The sequence below is a fragment of the Pseudopipra pipra genome, chromosome 7 (genome assembly GCF_036250125.1).
Source record: "Pseudopipra pipra isolate bDixPip1 chromosome 7, bDixPip1.hap1, whole genome shotgun sequence".
In the NCBI taxonomy this organism is placed as follows: domain Eukaryota; kingdom Metazoa; phylum Chordata; class Aves; order Passeriformes; family Pipridae; genus Pseudopipra; species Pseudopipra pipra.
The window spans coordinates 7,605,574-7,625,675 of NC_087555.1; the positions used below are offsets into that span (position 1 = coordinate 7,605,574).

The window sequence follows — 20,102 nt, forward strand, 5'->3', positions numbered from 1 at the left end:
TGTTAATTATTTTTTAGACTTGCATTTCTCTCAGTTTTCCAAAGAAGAATTAGGTCTCAGCGAGGGACAGGACTTCACGTACCACTTTTCAGGGTGTTTTATCTGCAGACCAAGTGCAAAGCAGGGCCAAATTCCCCTCTCTGCAGACAAACCACCCACTTTTTATTTCATGGAATCTCCTGGAAACGGTGCTACTACTTATGACACCCGCAGCAGCAAGCTCTGGATCTCACACAGTTCATCTTAAATGCTCCTCAGCCCAGAAAAGGCTGAGTCCTGGTACATACAGATAAAGGGAGGACAGAGACACACAGCAGGGAAATGCAGAAAACATCTTACAGCACGAGAACTAGGGGCACTATACCGACGGCTCCCGCTGTAAACGCTCTCCTCGTACACAGACGCCTACAATTAAAACACAGAGTCAGCGCAGGAGTGGCAGGTCACCTTTCAGGCTGCAGAATTCCAAACTCACACGGTGCAGCGCGGAGGACGTGAGGGAACGAGCAGGATGTGAGAGGACTGGGACATCTCCTGTGTGCAACCACAAGCAACATGCAAGGGAAGGTCTAACCTGGGAAACACCACGAGGTACGTGCAGAGTCTGACACACACCCCGAGTCCATCACACATCGTGCACTTCTAACCCTTCTCCCGGGGGTTAAAGTCAACACTCAGTTCAATGCAACAGTTTTACTGCCTGTCAACAAAACGGCTACATCAATTCTTAAATTGTTTCAATCTGTTAAACCTTCATTTCTGGTGCTGGCAATAAGAGGAAAAACTCACACCTGATGAGCTTAACTCACTAGCCAGTTTAGTAAACTAATAAAAGAGGAAGAAAACGTGTATTTTAAGATTGGCTCCAGTTTAGCATAGAGATACAAGGCTCAGGAAACACAAGGGGAGTAGAAACACTAACTAAGCTTTGAGAAAAAGTTCTGAGAAGCTCATTTTAAATAAAAATGGTGCTATTTGTCTAAAAAAATTTGCAAACAGATTTTTTTTTAGTTGTTAAACAACCAGAAAGAATTGATGTTGCCTCTGTCCTGCTCCTGCTCATACATGGAAACTAAGACAACCGTCTCCAGACAGACAGATACCCGTGACAGCATCACAACCCCACAGTTCCAACAGGAATTAAAGGAATGATCAGCAAATCCAGGCCTGTACGAACGGCATTGCACACATGCAGTCGGATGGATCGGACATCACAGAATGAGATAAATGGACCCAACAGGAACCACAGACAGGTAAGAGACAACATGTGCATGGCTGGAGGTGAGTGGCTTCAGAACTTGTGTTTAAAGCATTAGTACAACAAACCCTGTAACTTCTGGCTGGCAGGGCATCGCTGTACAGCAGGGAGGGCTGAGGAAGACAAGCACAAAACTTTTTTTTGCAGAGAAAATTGAAACAAAAAAAAAAGGCGCCTACAGCAGAATTAACCATCTTGGGGAGAAATTAGGATCATTACACTACAACAGAAGGAAACCCAGTATAGAGAATATTAGTCATCTGCACCATAAAAGCATTAACTCTCAGCTCCCAAAGACTAAGAATACCAAGTAGACACGTGCATTTCCTACAGGAAGGGAGGACACGGCAGCATGCAAAAGCAAAACAGTGTAATTCAATTTTAGGTTGTCAAGTTGTTATTGTCTCACACACATTTGTGCACAGGAGCCAGAAAGGGTGTTTCTCCCCACTTCAACCAAAGCCAGAGAAAAAGCTACACAGAAGGGTTAGGATACACATTTTAAGTGTTTCACACAGATATAAGATCAACTGTTGTGTATTTTATTATCCACAAATGCAGAGAAAATCCAAATAGTTCAGGAAAAAATTACAAATACTTAAGTCAGAGCATGAAACAAGTTGGTTCCACTGTTAGTAACCACAGCTCCCGAGATGCAGCAGCTAAACTCAGAGCACGCGCTGTATCTGGCAGAATTAGGTGCAAGGGAAACTCCAGCAGTGGTCCCCAGCCCAGGCAAGGTCCTGCTGCAAGTCCCCCCCCCACATCTGCAGTGTCCCATCACTGCACTGTGATATTCCTGACTGCTGCTCCCAGCCAGGACAGGCTGTGGGCCCGGAGCACTGCTGGAGCACTGCTTGCTGGCACGGGGCTGGCTGAGCTCTGCCCACACACGGGACAATCCAACCTCCTGGGGATTTTATAGCATTAGTGATTCTCCTCTAGCAGTCTGGGAATTGCTTCCCTGCAATTTCACTTCATGCAGACTGGATTGTCTTAAGCTCGCTAGACTGACATAATGAGCAGAGGAGTTGCCTCAAATAGAGAACTTCAGTTAATTAAGATTTCCCTTATTTTTCCAGACCAACTGAAGCCAATATCAGTCAAAGTAACTGTAGGAAAGGGAGGAGCAGCAAAGGAAAACTGATTGTGCTCCTTTTAAAGCAGCTTTCCATTACTCATTCCAATCTTAAAAGGTCTGGTTTGGCTTTGGTTTGGGGTTTTTTTTTTAAGTTTTACTTAAAAGAGCTACAGAGTCTCTTGACAATTGGTCCAAATTGATTCCTAAGTACAAGAGGTTGTATTATCCAAATGAAGTCAGGACAAGTCCAGGCCAGGTGAAGCCAGAGGGCAACAGACCCAATTTCCATTTTGAGAAGAAAGTTGAGATGTGGAAGCGTAGCCGCTGTTGTGCAGACCCAGATCAGAGTAGTACGAAGCCTGTGTTAATAACAAACAAACAAAAAATCCTTGAGAACTCGGCTTCGTAACATGAAGCTGAGTTCTCAATTCCTTTAAATGGGAAGCAAAAAGTAAATCAAGTGATTACAAACTGCAAGGAGTCAAATTGGTCACGGGTTCCAAAATAAGAGAGAACTGCATTAAAGCTGTGAGGGTGTGTGAGAACTCTGTGCCCTCTCAGGCACTGGAAAAATGCACTGGTCAGAGAGTTGGTCAGCTTCCTTCTGAGTTCTTGAGGAACTTATGCCCTATAAGCTACACCCACAAGAGATGCAGAAGGTGAGATGCTGGGAGATAGAAAGCAAAGCCAGGGACCTGAACTGTTGGGTGTGCCCAGCAGGAAATGTGGGTAGCCCACTGTCAGATACAGCAAGGCTGAGTGAAGTGGAAACTCTTCTGTAGGAAGTGAGACTGTCTAAATCAAACACCTTATTTAAATTAAACCCCTTCTTTTATGCAGCTTCCTACCTTGCATCCAGCCAACCCGGGACTTTGGTCCACCTACTGGGTCTCCCCAAAATTAGGGAGATCTTAATTCAACTCCAAGTTAAACACTTAAAGTACTACTAGTGACTGACTTACAACTCCAGTGGACTTAAAAAATCACCCTCACCCTCTGAAATCCTTGTTTGTCCAGTATGATATACAACATCTGCATGCATTCCCCAGCACCTGTATGGAGTGTAGGATGCCAGGTCAGCTCATCCACTGCCGGGTGTTATCTGTGAGAACTTATGCTGTGCAAACACCTCAACACAAGCACGTGGGGCTTGCCAGGGAGGCTGACAGCAGTAGGGTATTTATAACAGAATGCAACTCAGCATTTTGGCTTCCCAAAAGCTTTAGGAGAAGCCCCTGTGGATATGTTATGTGTCTAAATAGAACACGCAACAAGACTTTGTGAAAAACTTAAGCTGTTATAAACAGTTGCTTTTAATATGCAGGAATATTAAATTTGCAAGTCCAGGTCTTTTGAATGCAGGTTGGAAATGCACATATAAGACATTATGCATTTTACAGAGCCACAGGAATCAGGAGAATACAGCCATACTAGGAAGTATACTTTGCATTTTCCTTATTTTCAGAAAAAAGAGCAGCCTAAAAGCACATCTGAGATGTGCTAAGGAAGTTTCTGTGCTGTACCAGGGCCAGCTGCACCTGGAGCCAAGTGGCAGGGAATAAAGCTCACCAGGAAGGGGTGCTCAGGGGTGAGCACACGCTGCAGCACGAAGGGACAGGGAGGAAATGCTGCCTCCTCACATCCCCACCCACCCGAAATGACTCGGGTGCTCAATCTCCTGCAAGAAGTTGCAAAGGTATTTTCAAAGCCTCCCAGGCACTGTTTATATTTCTTATTTTCCCACGGGTGTGTGCAGGCTGGTGGGAACGGTTGTTCTGGAAGATCTCACACCTTCACCTCCTTTGCTACACTCCAGAGCCCTCCTTTTCCAGCTGCTCTCTGACATTGCACTTCTCCCGTAATTTTAGAGGGTCTAGGAAACCGAGATACTCTGCTTTCAGTAGCCAACTTCTTACAAGCCCTAACTCATCTTTGCCTCATCACTATGATCCATGTAGGTGTTAAGTCCATTCACAAAGGAGGGAGATCCATGGCAAATTAAAATAACTTGTTTGCCCTTGACACCAGACTTCTGTCACTGCAAGCAAACAGATGTGTGGATAAGACACAATACACACAGGCACAGACTGAAGGCAAATCACTGTCCAGCCTCAGAAAGAAACAACACAAAAACAACCAACCCACAGGTGAAAACCTTTCAATCAATGTTTGTAAAATAAGACTTTCACTGAAAAGAAACCTGAACTAAACTAAGCTTTAAGAAATTACTTTCATTTTCACATAGAGAGCCTGCAATCTGCATGTGGACTACCTAAACTCATGGCATTAATCACATTTAAGGAATCAACCTGTGGCACTACAAATGCAGTGTTCACATGGAGATCAGTCTGTTCTGTAACTTAGAACTGGGCACCTATTTTGGAAACAACTATTACCAGCAGATCGTCCCTTCCCTGGCGACTTGAAGAATTTTCCTCTTGTTTTTCACTGTCACTTTGACATCTTTATGGTTAGATTTGGGCTTCTTGGAGAGAGGTGAATCCTAGCCAGACTGGCATCAACTGGGTTTCAGCTATTCTGAGTTACCCTCGAACTTTCCTCTGCCTCCTAAGTAATGATTAATCCGAATTACCTTTAGTAATGAAAACTGCCAGGAACTAATGATGTTGTTGTAATGAAGCTCTACACAGACTAAACCTCCCTACTTACTGCAAACCCTAATATCATGATGATTTTAAATTACTTGAATGGAAGTCAAACAACCCCTTTTCCCTGGACGACAATCCTGCAGGTCTTTTGCTCTCCCTGCAGTCCTTGGAGCACTGGAGTATGTCAGTAAAGAATAAGAACATCATTTGTCACAAGTACTGCATAACAAAGCTCCTTGAACTCGTCAAACTGTCCAGCAAGAGTGCCAACAACAGGACATGCTGTTTTGTTAACAGTTTAAGCAACAGTATTTCATTGTCTCTTATCAACATACACGAGCTAAATGCATAAAACTAGATGGCAGCAACAATTTAAAATGGACATGAAATATAAGGTCCCGTTTCACTGTTTATCCAAGCATCTGCTTAACTTCATGCTTACAAAGTAACCCCCTGAACTCTATCTCATGTTTAGCATACATTGCTCAAACACTTGGCTAAATGGAGTCTGAACGGGAGTTTATTCTCCCCCCAGAAACAGAGCTTTAGTCTGCATACCACTAAATTTCTTTACAAGTACCGATAGCACAAAGATCACCAGGCTCTGAGCTTTTATGTGGCCTTGTTAAAATAAAGGCAAGTAAAAGAACCCAAACAGTTTCCCTCCCTGCCCCCCGGGCTCTGCTTCAGGCAGTCCCTTTAAATCATTAAATCACAAACCCCAATATTTAACAAAGGAGGACGATGAGCTGCTATAACTGACACACAACACTTGTGCTGGAACAGAAGGGAACATTGTGACCCGCATACGCACAATGGAGTTAATAATTAAGCTTTTTTTTTGACAAGAGCATGTTTGACAAAGTTGAATAACAATCATTCTGTTGTCCAGCATGTGGAAATCCTCCATGCCAGGTGCTGCCAATCTATTTCTTGTCACAATTTTAACTTTTACCCAATTTTGCTTACCAGTTAAGCAGTTCTGCCTTCCAAGTTCTACTTGTACCAAATTCAGAGACTTCCCTTCCCACTCATGGCCTGATTTTTTGTTATTTATTTCCCATCCAGCTCAGTGCTGCACCTCCGTGTCTGACAAACTCCAAACCCACAACATGCAACGCAGGAAAAGCCTGCTTTGCCACAGGAAAGAATTTGCTGATTAGCTTTAATCCCATTAAATAGAGCAATATAATTTTATAGCAATATAAGTCATCTACTAACCCTGCTAGATTTTCTACTCTGGGATGATCCATACACGTCTTCCTCATAACCATTGGTCTGTTATGGAAGGAAAGGAAAAAAGGAAAGAAAAAAAAGGAGAGACAAAAATTGACGCAGACCCAAAAGGGAATTTTTAAGCAAATGTCATCACTTACAAAAAGCAAAGGCAGAGACAGAACTTTTCAAAGATACACCAGGAACAGGAGAAGTGCAGGATGGGGTCATGATTTCAAACATGAGGACACGAACATTTGTGTCAGTACCTGTATACCAGCCAAAAATGTCAAGGATACTCCTGCCTGCTTTTTTTGACTCTTTTTTTTTTTTTTTTTGCCTCCCCCATCATCACTGCTCTATAGCCCCCATCTCTTCAAACACTCTGTGAGGGGAACACAGGACAAAAAGGGGATTAGAGACTACAATCAAAGATATATATCACTATAGTTACTTATACCTCAGGCAGCTAAGCAGTTAAAATGCAGGAAATTGCAGCAAAAGACTTCATTCTAAATTTATATTTGAGAAATTCAGCCTAGTAAGCATGCACTGATGTATGAATTCTCTTCTTTTTAGCTCTTCCTTTTAATTTTGAGCATCAAAATTAAACCCAGGCAATGGCCATCTGCCACATCCCAGTATTTTGCATGGCAGTCCAAAGGCTAATAAGAGATTTGGGTTGGCTCAGCTGTCCTCCTCATGGCCAGCCTTGTTGTCATCGAGCTGTTTTCCCTCGGAGGAGGCAAAAACAAGCTCAAGCAGGGTGAGATGCTTCAAATCCCTATGGCAGCAGCTCCGGGAATAAAACAAAACGATCACCACAACTCAGTTTTTAGTCTGGAAATGCAATGTTGAAGAAGAGAGTACAGACCCAAAAGTGACCTCAATCAATACCATTAAAAGCTCAGGTTTCTCCAGCAATTCACTGTTCTGGCATCACCTCACAATGAGCAGCCCTGGTTTAACACTGAAAATGAGGAAGCACTCTGTGTGTTTGAGGTGGGGGTTTTAGTGGAAATTTAATTAGCATTTCTATTCAAATGAAGTTCTGAACTCCAAGTTTTAATACATTCCTGAAATGAAAATCCATTAAAACCAATCTGATTCAATTTCCAAGCAAAATATTTATCATCTACTATACAGTGGCTTCCATGAAAAATTAAACAAATTAACTTGGAAATCAGTTTAGAGCCAAGCTGGGAACACACTTCTGGGAAAAGAAACGCTTAGATTCTCTATTGAAATGCAGTATTATCACCCCAAATGGAGGGCAAACATCCAAGTTTCTTTTTTCAAGAAGAAAAGGTTTGAAGTACTTCTAAAGCCTTCTCACACAGCTTGGCTCCTTTCCAGTTTTTACTAGCTTTTCTTTTTTAAGGCTCCTTGAATTTCTCTAACACTTCCCTGAAGAATGGTTAAAATGGATCTTCAGCAACTGAAGGCAATACTCCAGCTCAGCCTCAACAGCACTGTGCAGAACTATTACTTCCACCACTCCTTTTATTACTACACTGAGGAATTAAGTTTGCTTTTTTCAGCTGTGTAATACTGACTAAATGAAACCTCAGATCACTATCTGGACCGTCCTATTACTTTGTAATAGTAACTTCTTTTTTCCCAGGTGTGGTATTCCTCATTTATTCATATCATTCCTCAGTTATTTAATTTTGACAAGTTGTCTCCTATTCATCATCAATATTTTCAGTCTAACCTCATATGAAACTGCCTTCACTCCCTGCACTTTGACAGCCAGGCAATAGAGACTCCTGCAGAACTGCTTTTCCCCTTTAAAAAAAACCAGATATGCTCTTAGATGGGAACAGACCAGTTGAGATCCTTTCCAGCTGTCTCATTTTCTAACAGTTATTTTTCATTCCTTTTACAACAGTACATTCCTTTAACAAGGACTAGATCTGGCCCAAGGTTTCACTTAATGTCATGTACAGACATGCCAAGAGCCTTATAGTCAAGCTATAGTAACATCTCATGCTTCTCCTTTATGCCCTTAAATAATTACCCTGCTTAGGGAAGTTAAGTTGATTTGACATAATTAATTTTCTACAAATCCAGGTTAATTTTTTATCACTTTAGAGTTCAGGCCCTTCTAAAGGAATTTGTTTCATCTGCCCTGGTGTCTTTCAGATTTCAGACTGAAACCCCATAGCTCAGGTCATTTCCCTTGCTGCTATGACCCATCCTCTCCAGAAACGTCTCCAGTGCATATTTTTGAAGACAAATGCTCCAGACAGCTCTGGAAGAGCAGGGTCAGTTTTATCAGACCTTGTTGACCTTTGTTCTCTGCTATGTTAACACACGAACCCTAACCCTCATGAAAACCTTAACAAATAAAATTGCATACTAGAGAGGCCAAAAGTACTCAGATTTACTTGTTCTCCCTTCACATGCCATTGACTCTCATTCCTCTCTGTTTTTCACAGACACAGAAAACCACCTTATTGCCATTATATCCATTTCTACTTGTAATGTTTTTTACCTCAGACTGTGGTTCACGCTGCTCCTTCAGGCTTTCTCAATCCCACATCCAACTTCTGCTCCTCAGAGAAGTCTCTGCTCATTTCCAGTGTACTGAAAAACCCCAACCCAGCCTGGCAACCTCTTCCTGTAATGAGGAGCCTTCCCCCCACAGCCATACACCACTCTGCCCTCTCTTGTGTACCCTTTTCTGCCCTAGAATTGCTCCCCATAAAATCTTCACTGTGTGAAAGCACATTATCCTTTATCCTCCCTCCAGACCCACTTTCGTGGTGCTCTAAGTAATGCCCTATTTGTACAGGTGCTAGTAAGGCACCCATACATTGGGAACTGTAGTGACAGGATAAGGAATAATGGGTTCAGACTGAAAAAGGGGAAATTTAGGCTAGATATATGGAAGAAACTCCTCCCTGTGAGGGTGGTGAGGCCCTGGCACAGGTTGCCCAGAGAAGCTGTGGCTGCCCCATCCCTGGAACTGTTCATGGCCAGGTTGGATGGGGCTTGGAGCAACTTGGTCTAGTGGAAGGTGTCCCTGCCCATGGCAGGCAAATGAAACAAAATGATCTTTAATGCCCCTTCCAACCCAAACCATTTTGTGATTCTGTTATAGGCTCTCAATATTGCTGTGTAATAACAAAGTTCAACTTAGGTAGCTCAAGTTAGGTTTTGAGTTTTGCCACATGTCCTTTATGTACAACACTGACATAAGGGTTTAGATTATTCCATATTATGCCCATGAACTGATGGTCACTATTTGTGCAGACCCAACAAATCCTGATAGTTACACCATATCCTTGACACTGGGCTGGTGAGCTCTGGAACATACTCTTTGTCTATCACAGTGGGTTTTTATGCAAAAAAACCTCTCTGAGGCAGTTAGTCAAGATACATACTGCTTTGGAGTAGTTCTTCTTTTTGGTCCTCTCATTCTCTAATCCAGCCTGCAGTGAGATTAAGAATGCAGGATGAGAAGATCAATGAGTTTATGCACACCTATCCGCAGCCAGGCATGCACGTCCACATGCAGAAACATCAGTCCAGTTCTCCTCCAGCTCTACACAACACAGCTCAGTGAGCACACAGGAAAAAAAAATCAAATTTCGGAGTCAAATGCCCAGTTATTAGAGAATATTGTTAAAAGTGATGATAGTGCTGTTAAATTTAGTAGCCACAGTTAAAACCATTCACGCTTGCTGGGTTAAGTCAATTAAAAGAGCTACCAGCTGTCCATACTTACTACATCAATACATCCATGCAAAATCCAAATGTGTTTGAACTATTGCTGTATGTAGGTCATGGACAAATAGATACACTGCACTCCTAATTGAAAATAGTGCCGGGAATGAAGGAGAGTGAAAACCCTAGAGAATCTATAAAACTGCGGACACTGAGCACCTCTATTTCAACACAGCACTGCCACGAGGCATCAGGAAATATTTTAAACTGAGATTAAAGTCCCAATCCTCACTGTCCCTTTCTGTTCTTCCAAGAGTCAGCTTTACCTCAGCGTTCACAGGAGCAAATACTTGTTCTCCTTGTATTATTATTAGTTTGATTTTGTTCCCCAAAGTGAAGGTAACAGCTCGACACAAGCTGCAGCTTTGGTAGGCAGTGTGTTTGTCCCATCACCTTTGCTAGATCTATTCAGAACGAGTTTATAAGATCCTTTCCAGATCTATGCTGAAATAAATCCAGATGCATCAGGCCAAACGATGGACAGACTGTAACAGAGACAGTCTGTCAGGGGAAATAAAGGCCATTCTGCTCTGTCCTATGGTAACTACTGAGCTAGACCTGGATCAGACACCTCTAATCACTTGTCGCTCTTCGTCTGAACTGCGTCAGAGCAGTAGGAGAGGGAAGTGGCATCTTCACATCACACACCACAAACTGTCTCAGGATCCTTCCAGATCCTTATCTCAGATAAGTTATCACAACTTGTGTTAGTTTCTTCTTCATTATTAGTTTTTAAACACACACACTGCAGAGCTTGCAGACTATTCTCACCACTGGGTAGGTGCTGGCATATTCCAAATGAGACTGTAAAGGCATGAGAGGAAAGGAAAATCAGAACACAAAGGAAAACACTCAAGCAAGTTATGGCAATCAAAAGAATTCCCCAAACCAAACACACAGACACAAAAATAGGCACAGAGATGTAAATCCCAACTAAAGAACTTTGATAATGTAGGAATTCTTGCACGAAGGCACAAGGAGGAACGTGGCAGCAAACAAAACGTGGAAAATGCACAGATTACATCACAAGTGATTACTACCACAACAGTATTTCATGCTGATGGTCTTGGATTTTAGAGACAGCCACCTGAGAAGTGGGAGAACTAGGACAACTGAAATAGAAAGGAGACTGAAGACAGGCTCAACAAACACAGGGTGATGTTACTGAGCTTTCCTAGAAAAATCTGCACGATAAAGAATTGAGCTTGCAGAACTCCTGAAACAGATTCTGTTGATGGGTTCAGGATGAGCAACAGAAAAGCTGTTGCAGAAGCCCCTTGGTGGCAGCTGATGAGACACACACATACCCAAGCCAGCATTCTATTGGCACCCCAGGTCACTGTTTACAGCACAGTCATGGCTGTGGAGCTTCAATTTGCTGGCCTGGTATGATCAACATCTCCAGTGGTTTTGCAGGACGTAGCACTGGCTGCTCTGCCAGAAGCATCCAGGCCAGTTCCCCAAAAGCTACCTCAGCAGATCTCTGGTGCCTGCAATCCAGACATCCACTTAAAAAAACATTCCAGGAAAAAACCCCAGAGTAAAACCCGCACAGATTAGTAGGGTGGTAAAGTTTTAGGGAGAAATGAATGTCCAATATTGGCTCATTTCAGTGAAAACTTCCTGTACAGAAGAGTAGCACGGGTTCAAAAAGCAACCTCTAGCACCATCAGACCCTCACAGTAGTGCAAGGAATCTGAGTGACAAAATGCAAGATCAATTTTCCAAAAATGCAAGTCCTACAAAACAATGACAATGACATCCTGCAACAATGGAAGGAGAGCCTTCAAATATCAAAAAAACTAGCCTCATTCAGAATTCTCAGACTCATTTTATAAACCCTTGTGGACACAAGGCAATAGTTTTTGGTTTTGTCTTCAAGCTAAAATAGCTCCAAAGCCAAACTGAACTCTAATATTCAGAGGTAATTTTTTAGGTTGGTCATTGTTCATGGTTTCTTTACTTTGTTGTTTTGAAGACAGGCATAGCAAGAGCCAAACCTTCACAGATTAGCCAGAGATGGGGTCAAACTATTAAAAACATCTACTGTAAGCCCACACCAGGAAAGTGATCTTATAAACAGAGAGACTGTTTATAAGAGCATGGAGTAACAGGACAAGGGAGAATGGATTCAAACTGGAAGAGAGTAGGTTTAGATTGGGAAGAAATTCTTCCCTGTGAGGGTGGGGAGGCCCTGGCACAGGTTGCCCAGAGAAGCTGTGGCTGCCCCATCCTTGGAAGTGTTCAAGGCCAGGTTGGATGGGGCTTGGAGCAACCTGGGCTAGTGGAAGGTGTCCCTGCCCATGGCAGGGGGTGGAACAGGGCAAGCTTTAAGGTCCCTCCAACCCCAACTGTTCTATAATTCTATGTTCTATTGATTAATTGTGAATAACTGGAGGATGTAGAAGGGTAAGTTTCGGTTCAGACTAGCAAACATTTACATGCTTCTATAATCCCAGTGACACTTGCAGGAGGGAAGGAAGCTCTGTCAAAACTTTTCCTGTGTCTAAGAACACCCACTGAACTCTGCTCTACGAGGACAGGAGGGAGTCTGTGCAACATCACAAGAAATACCAGAGTGGAAAGTTTCAACCAGATCCTTCTGTCAGAGAAACACATTCTTTGCAGAAGTATGAAGAATTTAGGGACCATCCAGTGGACCAGCTGGAGACTGCTGTTCACCAGACCAGCAGTGGTTATCACAGCCTGAAGGCACGTGAGCAGCCCAGAGGCTGGCTGCTCTAGGAAAAATGGTTGGAAAAGCTTCTCCAACGCATGGTGGGGAGGCAGAATGCAAGGCTTCTGCCATTTACTTATCTAAAAAACAGAGGATTGTGTTACAAAAACACCTCAAAAGCAATCAGTGGTGGATTTCCATGAACAAAAGGTGTTTCAGATGAAGATGTGCTATAAGCACAGAGCCAGTGCTTGCATTGTGCCACACTAAGGGACACACTTATAGTAATGGTTAAACAACCCATTTGTGTTGTCAACACCTTCTAAACAGAAAAAACTGATATTTCAACTGAACTAGAGGGTTTTTTCCCTCTAAAAAAAACACTTTCATGAACATGTTGACATTTAATTCTAAGTAAAATAAACATTTCTTTTCCTGTTCAGCTGTGAAGAGAAGCTTTTCTTAATGGAATCTTTGGAGCTTTGAGGCATCTTCTAGCTTTGAAAAGCACTCAAATAAGTTTGCAATCTTGAAGAACAAAGATTTTAACAGCATTTCAAAAGTAGCAATAAGGATTTCAATAAAAAGGGAACAAGGCAACACGAAGTATTTTTAAGTGTACCTTGAGCTATTGTGAACAATATTTGGGATCACCGAACCGGCTCTGCAGTAGTAATTTTTATTTATTTATTTATTTGTTTATTTTTAAATGAGTCCTCTAAACTCTACACTAGATCAGACTAAAGGCTTATATACACATGTATTATCTGGGAAAACACTTTCTGGATATTTTGAGGAAAAAAAACATTTGAACTTTTCCTAGAGATGAGTACTCTGTGCTTTACTTTTCTCCCTGCAGAAAACTTGAGCCTGCAAATGAATTTCAAGTATCTCTAAAGCATTTTTAAGGAGAGTAACCAGTGACAGGACTCTAGGAAATGTCATGGAGCTGTCTAAGGGGAGGTTTAGGCTGGATATCAGGAAAAGGTTCTTCCCCCAGAGGGTGGTGGGGCACTGAACAGGCTCCCCAGGGCAGTGGTCACGGCCCCAAGGTTGCCAGAGCTCAAGGAGCGTTTAGACAACGCTCTGAGGCACATGGTAGGATTGTTGGAGTGTCCTGTGCAGGGCCAGGAGCTGGACTTGGATGATCCTTGTGGGTCCCTTCCAACTCAGGATATTCCATGATTCTATTGGTATTCACCTGCAATTCCAAAGTGCTTAAGACTTATTTCCACTGATTATTTTCTTCTGGTTTCCTGAGCTAATAAACACTGATCCTGCAGTAAGCTAGCACTTCCTTTTCAGTATCAGTAATGAAACAGGGGAGCTTACAAGGTGCATACAAGAAATAGCTGCCTATACCAATGTCTTGGCTAAGTACTTCCTGCAACAGCAAACAGCATTTACCACAAAGGTTCCTGCACAGGAATTCCTGCTCCTGCACACTGCACACACATCTGACAGTTCCCCCGGCTGAAAGAATTATTGATCCACGTGTTACTCGAAAAAAAAAACAACACAGAACACGTCAAGACCTTGGAAGGACAATACTATGAGAGTACTACAACCAGTCTGGGGTGCAGGGAGATGGTGACATCCACACACACACACAGAAATTGTACAATTTACCAACCCTCAGGCTTCCACGGCTACCCACTGACATGCGCTCATCTTCATCCGAAGCCTATCGAGAGAAAAGTATAAAGACAAAAAAAAACAATGAAAAGAACACAAGTAACGGGCAGTGAGGTAAATGTTGATGGCTTTGATGGGACAGAAGGCAGGAAAAGACGTACAAAATAAATGTATTTTAAAAAGAACTGCATTAAAACTATAAGCAGAAAGTAAATTAAATCAGACTCTGCCCAAGAAACACTGTCAAGCGTTTCACTACAGCTTGCTTGGGTGTTCCCTGCTCTTAAGCTCTTGGCCCTTGGTCTGAATAAATGAATGTTAAACACTCCAAGCAGGTTATTTCCCCACCTCCCCCCTCCTTTTTTCTCGCACATTTGCAAAAACTCCCTGAAGTGTCTGGGGAGAGAGCAAAGAAGTCAGGAAGTGGCTTTGGGGTTTTCACTTGCCTGGGGTGGGGGGAGCTTTTTTTGGTTTAGAGTTTTTTTTTTTAAGAAGGAAGTTCCTTATACTTGTGTCTTTTCTTAATTTCAAATATCTAGCTAAACAGAAAAAGCAAAAGTAGATACTAACCGAGGCATATCTTCGGGCTCTACGGGAATAACGCTCACTGTCTTCCTACCAAGGCAGCAGAGAGAAAACAGAGGGAAGTGTTGAGAGGACAGACACACCAACACAGCGTTCCAGAAACACACAGTGAACTTCAGCCACGCTTGGCAGTCAGCAAGGTTAAACCAAATAAACGGAAGGTGACACCCTGTCAAACTAGAAAAGCCCTCTCTCCCTCCTTTGTGACCCCAACTTTCTTCCCCTCCGTTTTACTCTGCTACACACTGCTATTACTTGTGCAGAAAACTTCAAGCAGCGACGCCTTATTTCTATCTCAAAAATGTTTCAAGTGCATCTCTTCGCATGTGGCACCGGTAATACTTACAGGGCTTGTGTAATTAAGTTTCCCAGTCCTTCAAAATAAACCTCAAAAATCTTTCATCTGAAATAACGTGGCAGGGCCATGGTCTCTCCCTATTGAGTATCCTGGAGGGGCACAGCCTGGCCCCTTCTTCCAGACTGAAAGCAGCTGTGCTCTGCTTACAGCCTCTGTGACACTGCAAATACTGTCAGATGTAATACATCTCAATATACTGGTTTTAACAAATTGATTTTCCATGGAATTTAGAAACAGTGATAGAAAACAGGAAAAAACCCCTTTCACCATTATAGGCAACAGTTCTCACAGGTTGAACGGACTTTCAAGCAAGGGAATTGCCAGTAAGGTGGAGCTAACCTCATCCAGCAAGGATTTGAGGAGACTCAATGGCTTATTTGTGAGACTGGAGCACCTTGGTGGATAGGTGGTCCCTGCAAACAAGTATTTACACTGATTTATTATTGAGGGTCAAGAGTTTTGAGGAGTTTGTGAGGTTATCTTCCACAGTGGAAGCCAGTTGTTTGGTTTTGCCTTTTCCAGTGTGCTTGTAGGGCAAGACCATGCACTAGAGTTTTCATCTGGCATCACTGGAAAGTGATTTCATAAACGTAGGGTTGAAAGACATTTGAAGCCAATGACTTCCAGCCTGTTAGCAACTTCTTTATCTTATATTACAGGTGTTAAAACACTCAGATGTTGCTAGTGGCCAAGTCTGTAGTTGGTATCAACTTCACTGGCTTTGGCAAATTGTAAAATCCAGGACATTGTATTATCAGAAAAAGCAAATGTTGCCACCGTAGCAGTAATAATTCCTCTGAAGGATACCCCTGGGCCACTAAGTGCCAAGGTAACTGAGGCAGCACAGATAAAGCATGCCCACAATTTACCTGTGAAGGCAGATTTAAGAAGACTCAAATGGTAACGAAACCCACAAGAAGTAAAATGAGTATGGATATTCCTTGTATTTCAAGGGGCTTTAAAAGGCCTTTATTCTAACCTAACCTTCAAGCAATAGAGTGGAGACAGAGGTCTGTTAAAAAAGATGGTTCTAACCCAGCCCTTGCCAGTTTTAAGCTGATTAAAAGCCACCTTTCAGGTGGAAATGCAAGACTGCAGGAATGCTTGTGGTACGAGTGGAATTCACATCTCCAACACAAGAAAATACCTGCTTTGTGGGATTTCAAACTCTGTGAACTACACAAAACTTCAACACATAAAAGTTGTTGAGCTACGTTGATCAAGTCCTACCATCCATTGCTCGATGTCTCCCCACTTAGTATCCAGACCATAATATTTCTACAGACAGAAAAGGGAAAAAAACAGAATTTAGATGAGAAAAGCAAGCACAGAACATTTAGACATGCATTGCCAGGTCTTGGCCAAGCCACACACACACAAACATGCCAGGAAGAGCCGTGCCGAGTGGCACCGGAACCCTCCACAGCACATGCCCAGGAAAAGCTGCCTGGCAAGAGGAAAGGGGTTTTTGGGGTACAGCTGGGATACTTGACAGCTTCTTCTCTCTCAGCAGTGCAGAAATCCCAGTGCTGGGGGACAGGAGTAAGGAGTGTAATGAGTCTTGAATTCCTGACCCATTTAAGTCAAGAGTCATTACAAGGGAGGTGAATGCAGGACACTTCCAGGATGAAAAATGCTGTCAAATCATGTTTCCCATACAGATTTGTCAAACTGGGCAGACAAGCTGAATACAAACACATCTCTGTGCACTCTGATTCGCTGTATTCAGAGCTGCTCCATTCAGAGCACGAGGTTTTTTGCCTACACTTCAGCCATCTGACAGCGGTGGGAGCGCCAACAAGGATAGAAGAGGACAAGCTCCACCAATGCAGGCAAGGCTGGAAAGCTCCCTGCCTTTCACTTCCAAATGCCATGAATTTTCTTAATAGACTGTCTTGTCTGAACCGCTTCTCAGCTTGTAATTTCTTTGCACATCGGGAAGTTCCCAATGAATTTGAATTTCCACCAGGCAGTAAATTGTTCAAAGATACAGGGGTTTAATGGGACTTTCTCCCCAAACAAGCGTGTCAACTCTGGTCTTAGGAAGTTTGCATTTTTAATGGTGACCATAAGGTTCCTGTGCGAAGAAAAATCACTGGCCTAAAGCACAGCAACAGCCAAATGGAAATCCTGCTTAAGGAAGCATAATATGTATTTTAGAGCTTTCCTACTGGCTTGAGGAGGGAGGAGTATCAACAGTTGAAACCTTAGGAAATGATAAAAGACAATCAGAAACGTGTTCTGTACTGCACTCTGGTTTTACCACTCGCTCAATGGTATTAACGTAATTTTGCTTTCACCCTTAAAAACCTCATTCACTAGTTATTAATAAACTAGAACCAATAGCAGTTGGACTACAGTTCAACACTTTATCAGTTTACTTCCAGTTCAGAGTTCTTTCTCTTCAAACAACAAAATTATTTTCATGTTAGAGTATTCTTCATTTTACTTTATTCTTAACAGCTCTGGAGAGAGCAAAATAGGTAGTGAGGTGCTCAATTATGCATCCTGGATAGTCTGAACTGTTCAATGACCTACCTTTAAATGCTGCCAATTTTGAGGTCAAACTGGGAAAAGGCAGGAGCTCAGAACAATCCCAGTTATTAGGAAAAATGTTAGAAAATAAGTTTTTAGGCCAGTAATTTGAAAACAGAAAATTAATTCACTGCATGGCAGAGTTAAGTAGTATGTCAACATCTCTCTGGAACAAGGAAAAGAGACAACAGTTCAATAACCTCTCTAACCACTTTCCTATGGGAACAGGGAAGTATTCCCCTCTGCTTTACCTGCAAAGCATCTCATTGTGTGTTCAAGAATATCCCATTCCCTACACAATGCCTAGCCAAATTACACACAAGTGAAACTTCCCCCTTGAACTACAGGAAATCAGAGGGCACAATATGAATAGTTTCTTCAAGCACTGCACACTTCTCACAAGGGCTCAGACTTGTTACTTCCAGGCAAAAGCAAAACCCATACAACAGAGCATTATAAAATTAACTTTTATGTACATCACAGCCTGAAAATGACCCCTGAAAATTCTATGAGCTCCAGCTGGTCAGGGATGTGTACATGATGAGAACCTACAGATTATATGGTTTGCAGTAAAGCAGGTGAGGTAAAGCCTTATTAGAGGCTTTTCAGCCATTAAGAGACACCAATTTAAAAAAAGACTATTAAAATGGAGAATCCTTTCTCACACATAGAAAGGATCCATAACACACTAGTAATTTCTGAAAGGTCTGCTGCTCCTTCTTCCTGCCTTCTGTTCTCATTTTCTGACACTGGCTTCTGAATTCAGCATTGCAGAAGGCAGATAAGGAAACACCCCTCATAAGACTTGCTGTGTCACAATTTAAGTTCCACTAACAGGCTTTTCCTCCTCCATTTCAAATTACACAGCTACATGCTTAATATCCCCTAAAGAAAAATCTTAATGAATGCAACTGCCTTGAGACTATTTTTAATTTATTATCTTTTAAACAGCACATGTCATATGGGACTGAACTGGCAGCTTTTGAAGTCTCAAGTATTTTGACCCCTCAGCCCCTTCTTGTTTCTTTCTCTGCACTGACTCTTCTGTTCTGTCCCCAGGGGCCTGATTCGAACGGGTTAAAGGAAGAAATGGTGCTTAGCCATTCACTTAGGTTTCAGTCAGAGGCCCTTGCCGGACTCAAGTTCCCTTCTACCCTGAAAAGTGATATTACAATTAAATAATTAATGACGTTAATACCATTGAGAGAGAATTCCAGATGCGATTTGCTCACTAAGTGACAGTGAAAACTGCCAGACTTGCAAACTCACTACGGCATGTTGGGAGGATAACCCATTTATCTTCTCATCCATGTCAGGACACCAACAGTAAACAACCTCCTGGGCTCCCACGGGGCTGCGTTTGCACCAGAAGGTTAAATTAGTTCCCATAAAGGAGATTAATAACGAGCCTGTTGATCCATGGGCAGACGTTGAGTCACTCACTACGCAGTCAACTCCAGAAATAAAACCAAGAGTAAGATAGATTTGTTGCTCAATCGATGGGGTCAGGGTTAAATACCAGAGCACATGATTTGAGCAGCTCTCTTCATATACATATGCCCTCAAAGAGGAGAACAGCACTTTCGAGAAGCACATGCACTGCTAGGTCAAGCTTTGAAACATGCAGTTAGGGCAGCTGGAGTGCCAGAACAAAACCAAACAGGCCGTGGTTTTAGGACACATTCATCACTCAGCAAGCAATCAAAATATCTCAGGAAACAAAAAGGAAATATTCAATAAAGGAGAAAATGGCAGGCCTGAAGAAACATGTGCTTTCTCCCTCCCTGCAAATCCTCTTTGGAGCTATTTCTGTTTCTAGGTACCACACAGTTCACATGCTGGAAGTGTAGAACAGCCAAACATCATAACACAAACTCCAAAATCTCTGTTGCTACATAGCAAGTGACCTCAGAGCTACTATTATCATCATCATCTCGGCCACTATCATGAAAAAAAACTGGGAGGAAGGAAGAGATCACGACTTCAAACTGAGGTGAGAGAGGATTAAATAATGTAAAAGCACTTATAAGACTTAGGTGCCATTGGAAGGAAGGTCATATGGTTTATTTACCAAAAGATTATGAATTCAAACACAGCATCGCTGATTTCCTTCAGTGACTTTCTGCAAACAAAGTCATCTGAAAGTCATTCTTCCTGCTGGCACCTGTTAAATGCTTGCCCAGCCTGAAATACTTCCAGGGATACTCTTGGCCTTTGGCACACAAATGTCTGTGTGGTTCTTGGTCACACATGGAGCCACCGTACCCTCCTATGACCCTGCTTTGCCAAGTCACTCTTCTGCTTATTGATTATTCTTTGGTCAAACAGGCTGTAGAAAAAAATCATATTAAGTGCCTGACCAGACATTTTCCAAGGGTCATCTTCCCCCTGCTCCCCTTTATTATCCATACAAGATT

General features: G+C 42.5%; 1 protein-coding gene across 38 annotated transcripts in view; it reads right to left on the reverse strand.

Moving 5' to 3' along the window:
* Positions 1-20,102, reverse strand: part of LRRFIP1 (LRR binding FLII interacting protein 1) — a 112,834-nt gene that overhangs the window by 37,254 nt on the left and 55,478 nt on the right. For 7 of the 38 annotated variants that reach the window (XM_064660412.1, XM_064660414.1, XM_064660417.1 and 4 more), the window contains exons 4-11: positions 16,381-16,428; positions 14,778-14,822; positions 14,206-14,256; positions 10,667-10,699; positions 9,553-9,600; positions 6,170-6,226; positions 2,618-2,698; positions 340-405 (exon numbers count right to left, since the gene is read on the reverse strand). The exons of 7 other annotated variants lie outside the window; for them this stretch is intronic. In XM_064660412.1, the coding sequence (XP_064516482.1) occupies positions 340-405; positions 2,618-2,698; positions 6,170-6,226; positions 9,553-9,600; positions 10,667-10,699; positions 14,206-14,256; positions 14,778-14,822; positions 16,381-16,428 (429 nt within the window). Of the gene's footprint in view, positions 1-339; positions 406-1,326; positions 1,372-2,617; positions 2,699-6,169; positions 6,227-9,552; positions 9,601-10,666; positions 10,700-14,205; positions 14,257-14,777; positions 14,823-16,297; positions 16,344-16,380; positions 16,429-20,102 lie in introns of those variants that run through there. 24 more of the 38 variants (XM_064660413.1, XM_064660380.1, XM_064660383.1 and 21 more) reach the window with 17 other exon arrangements.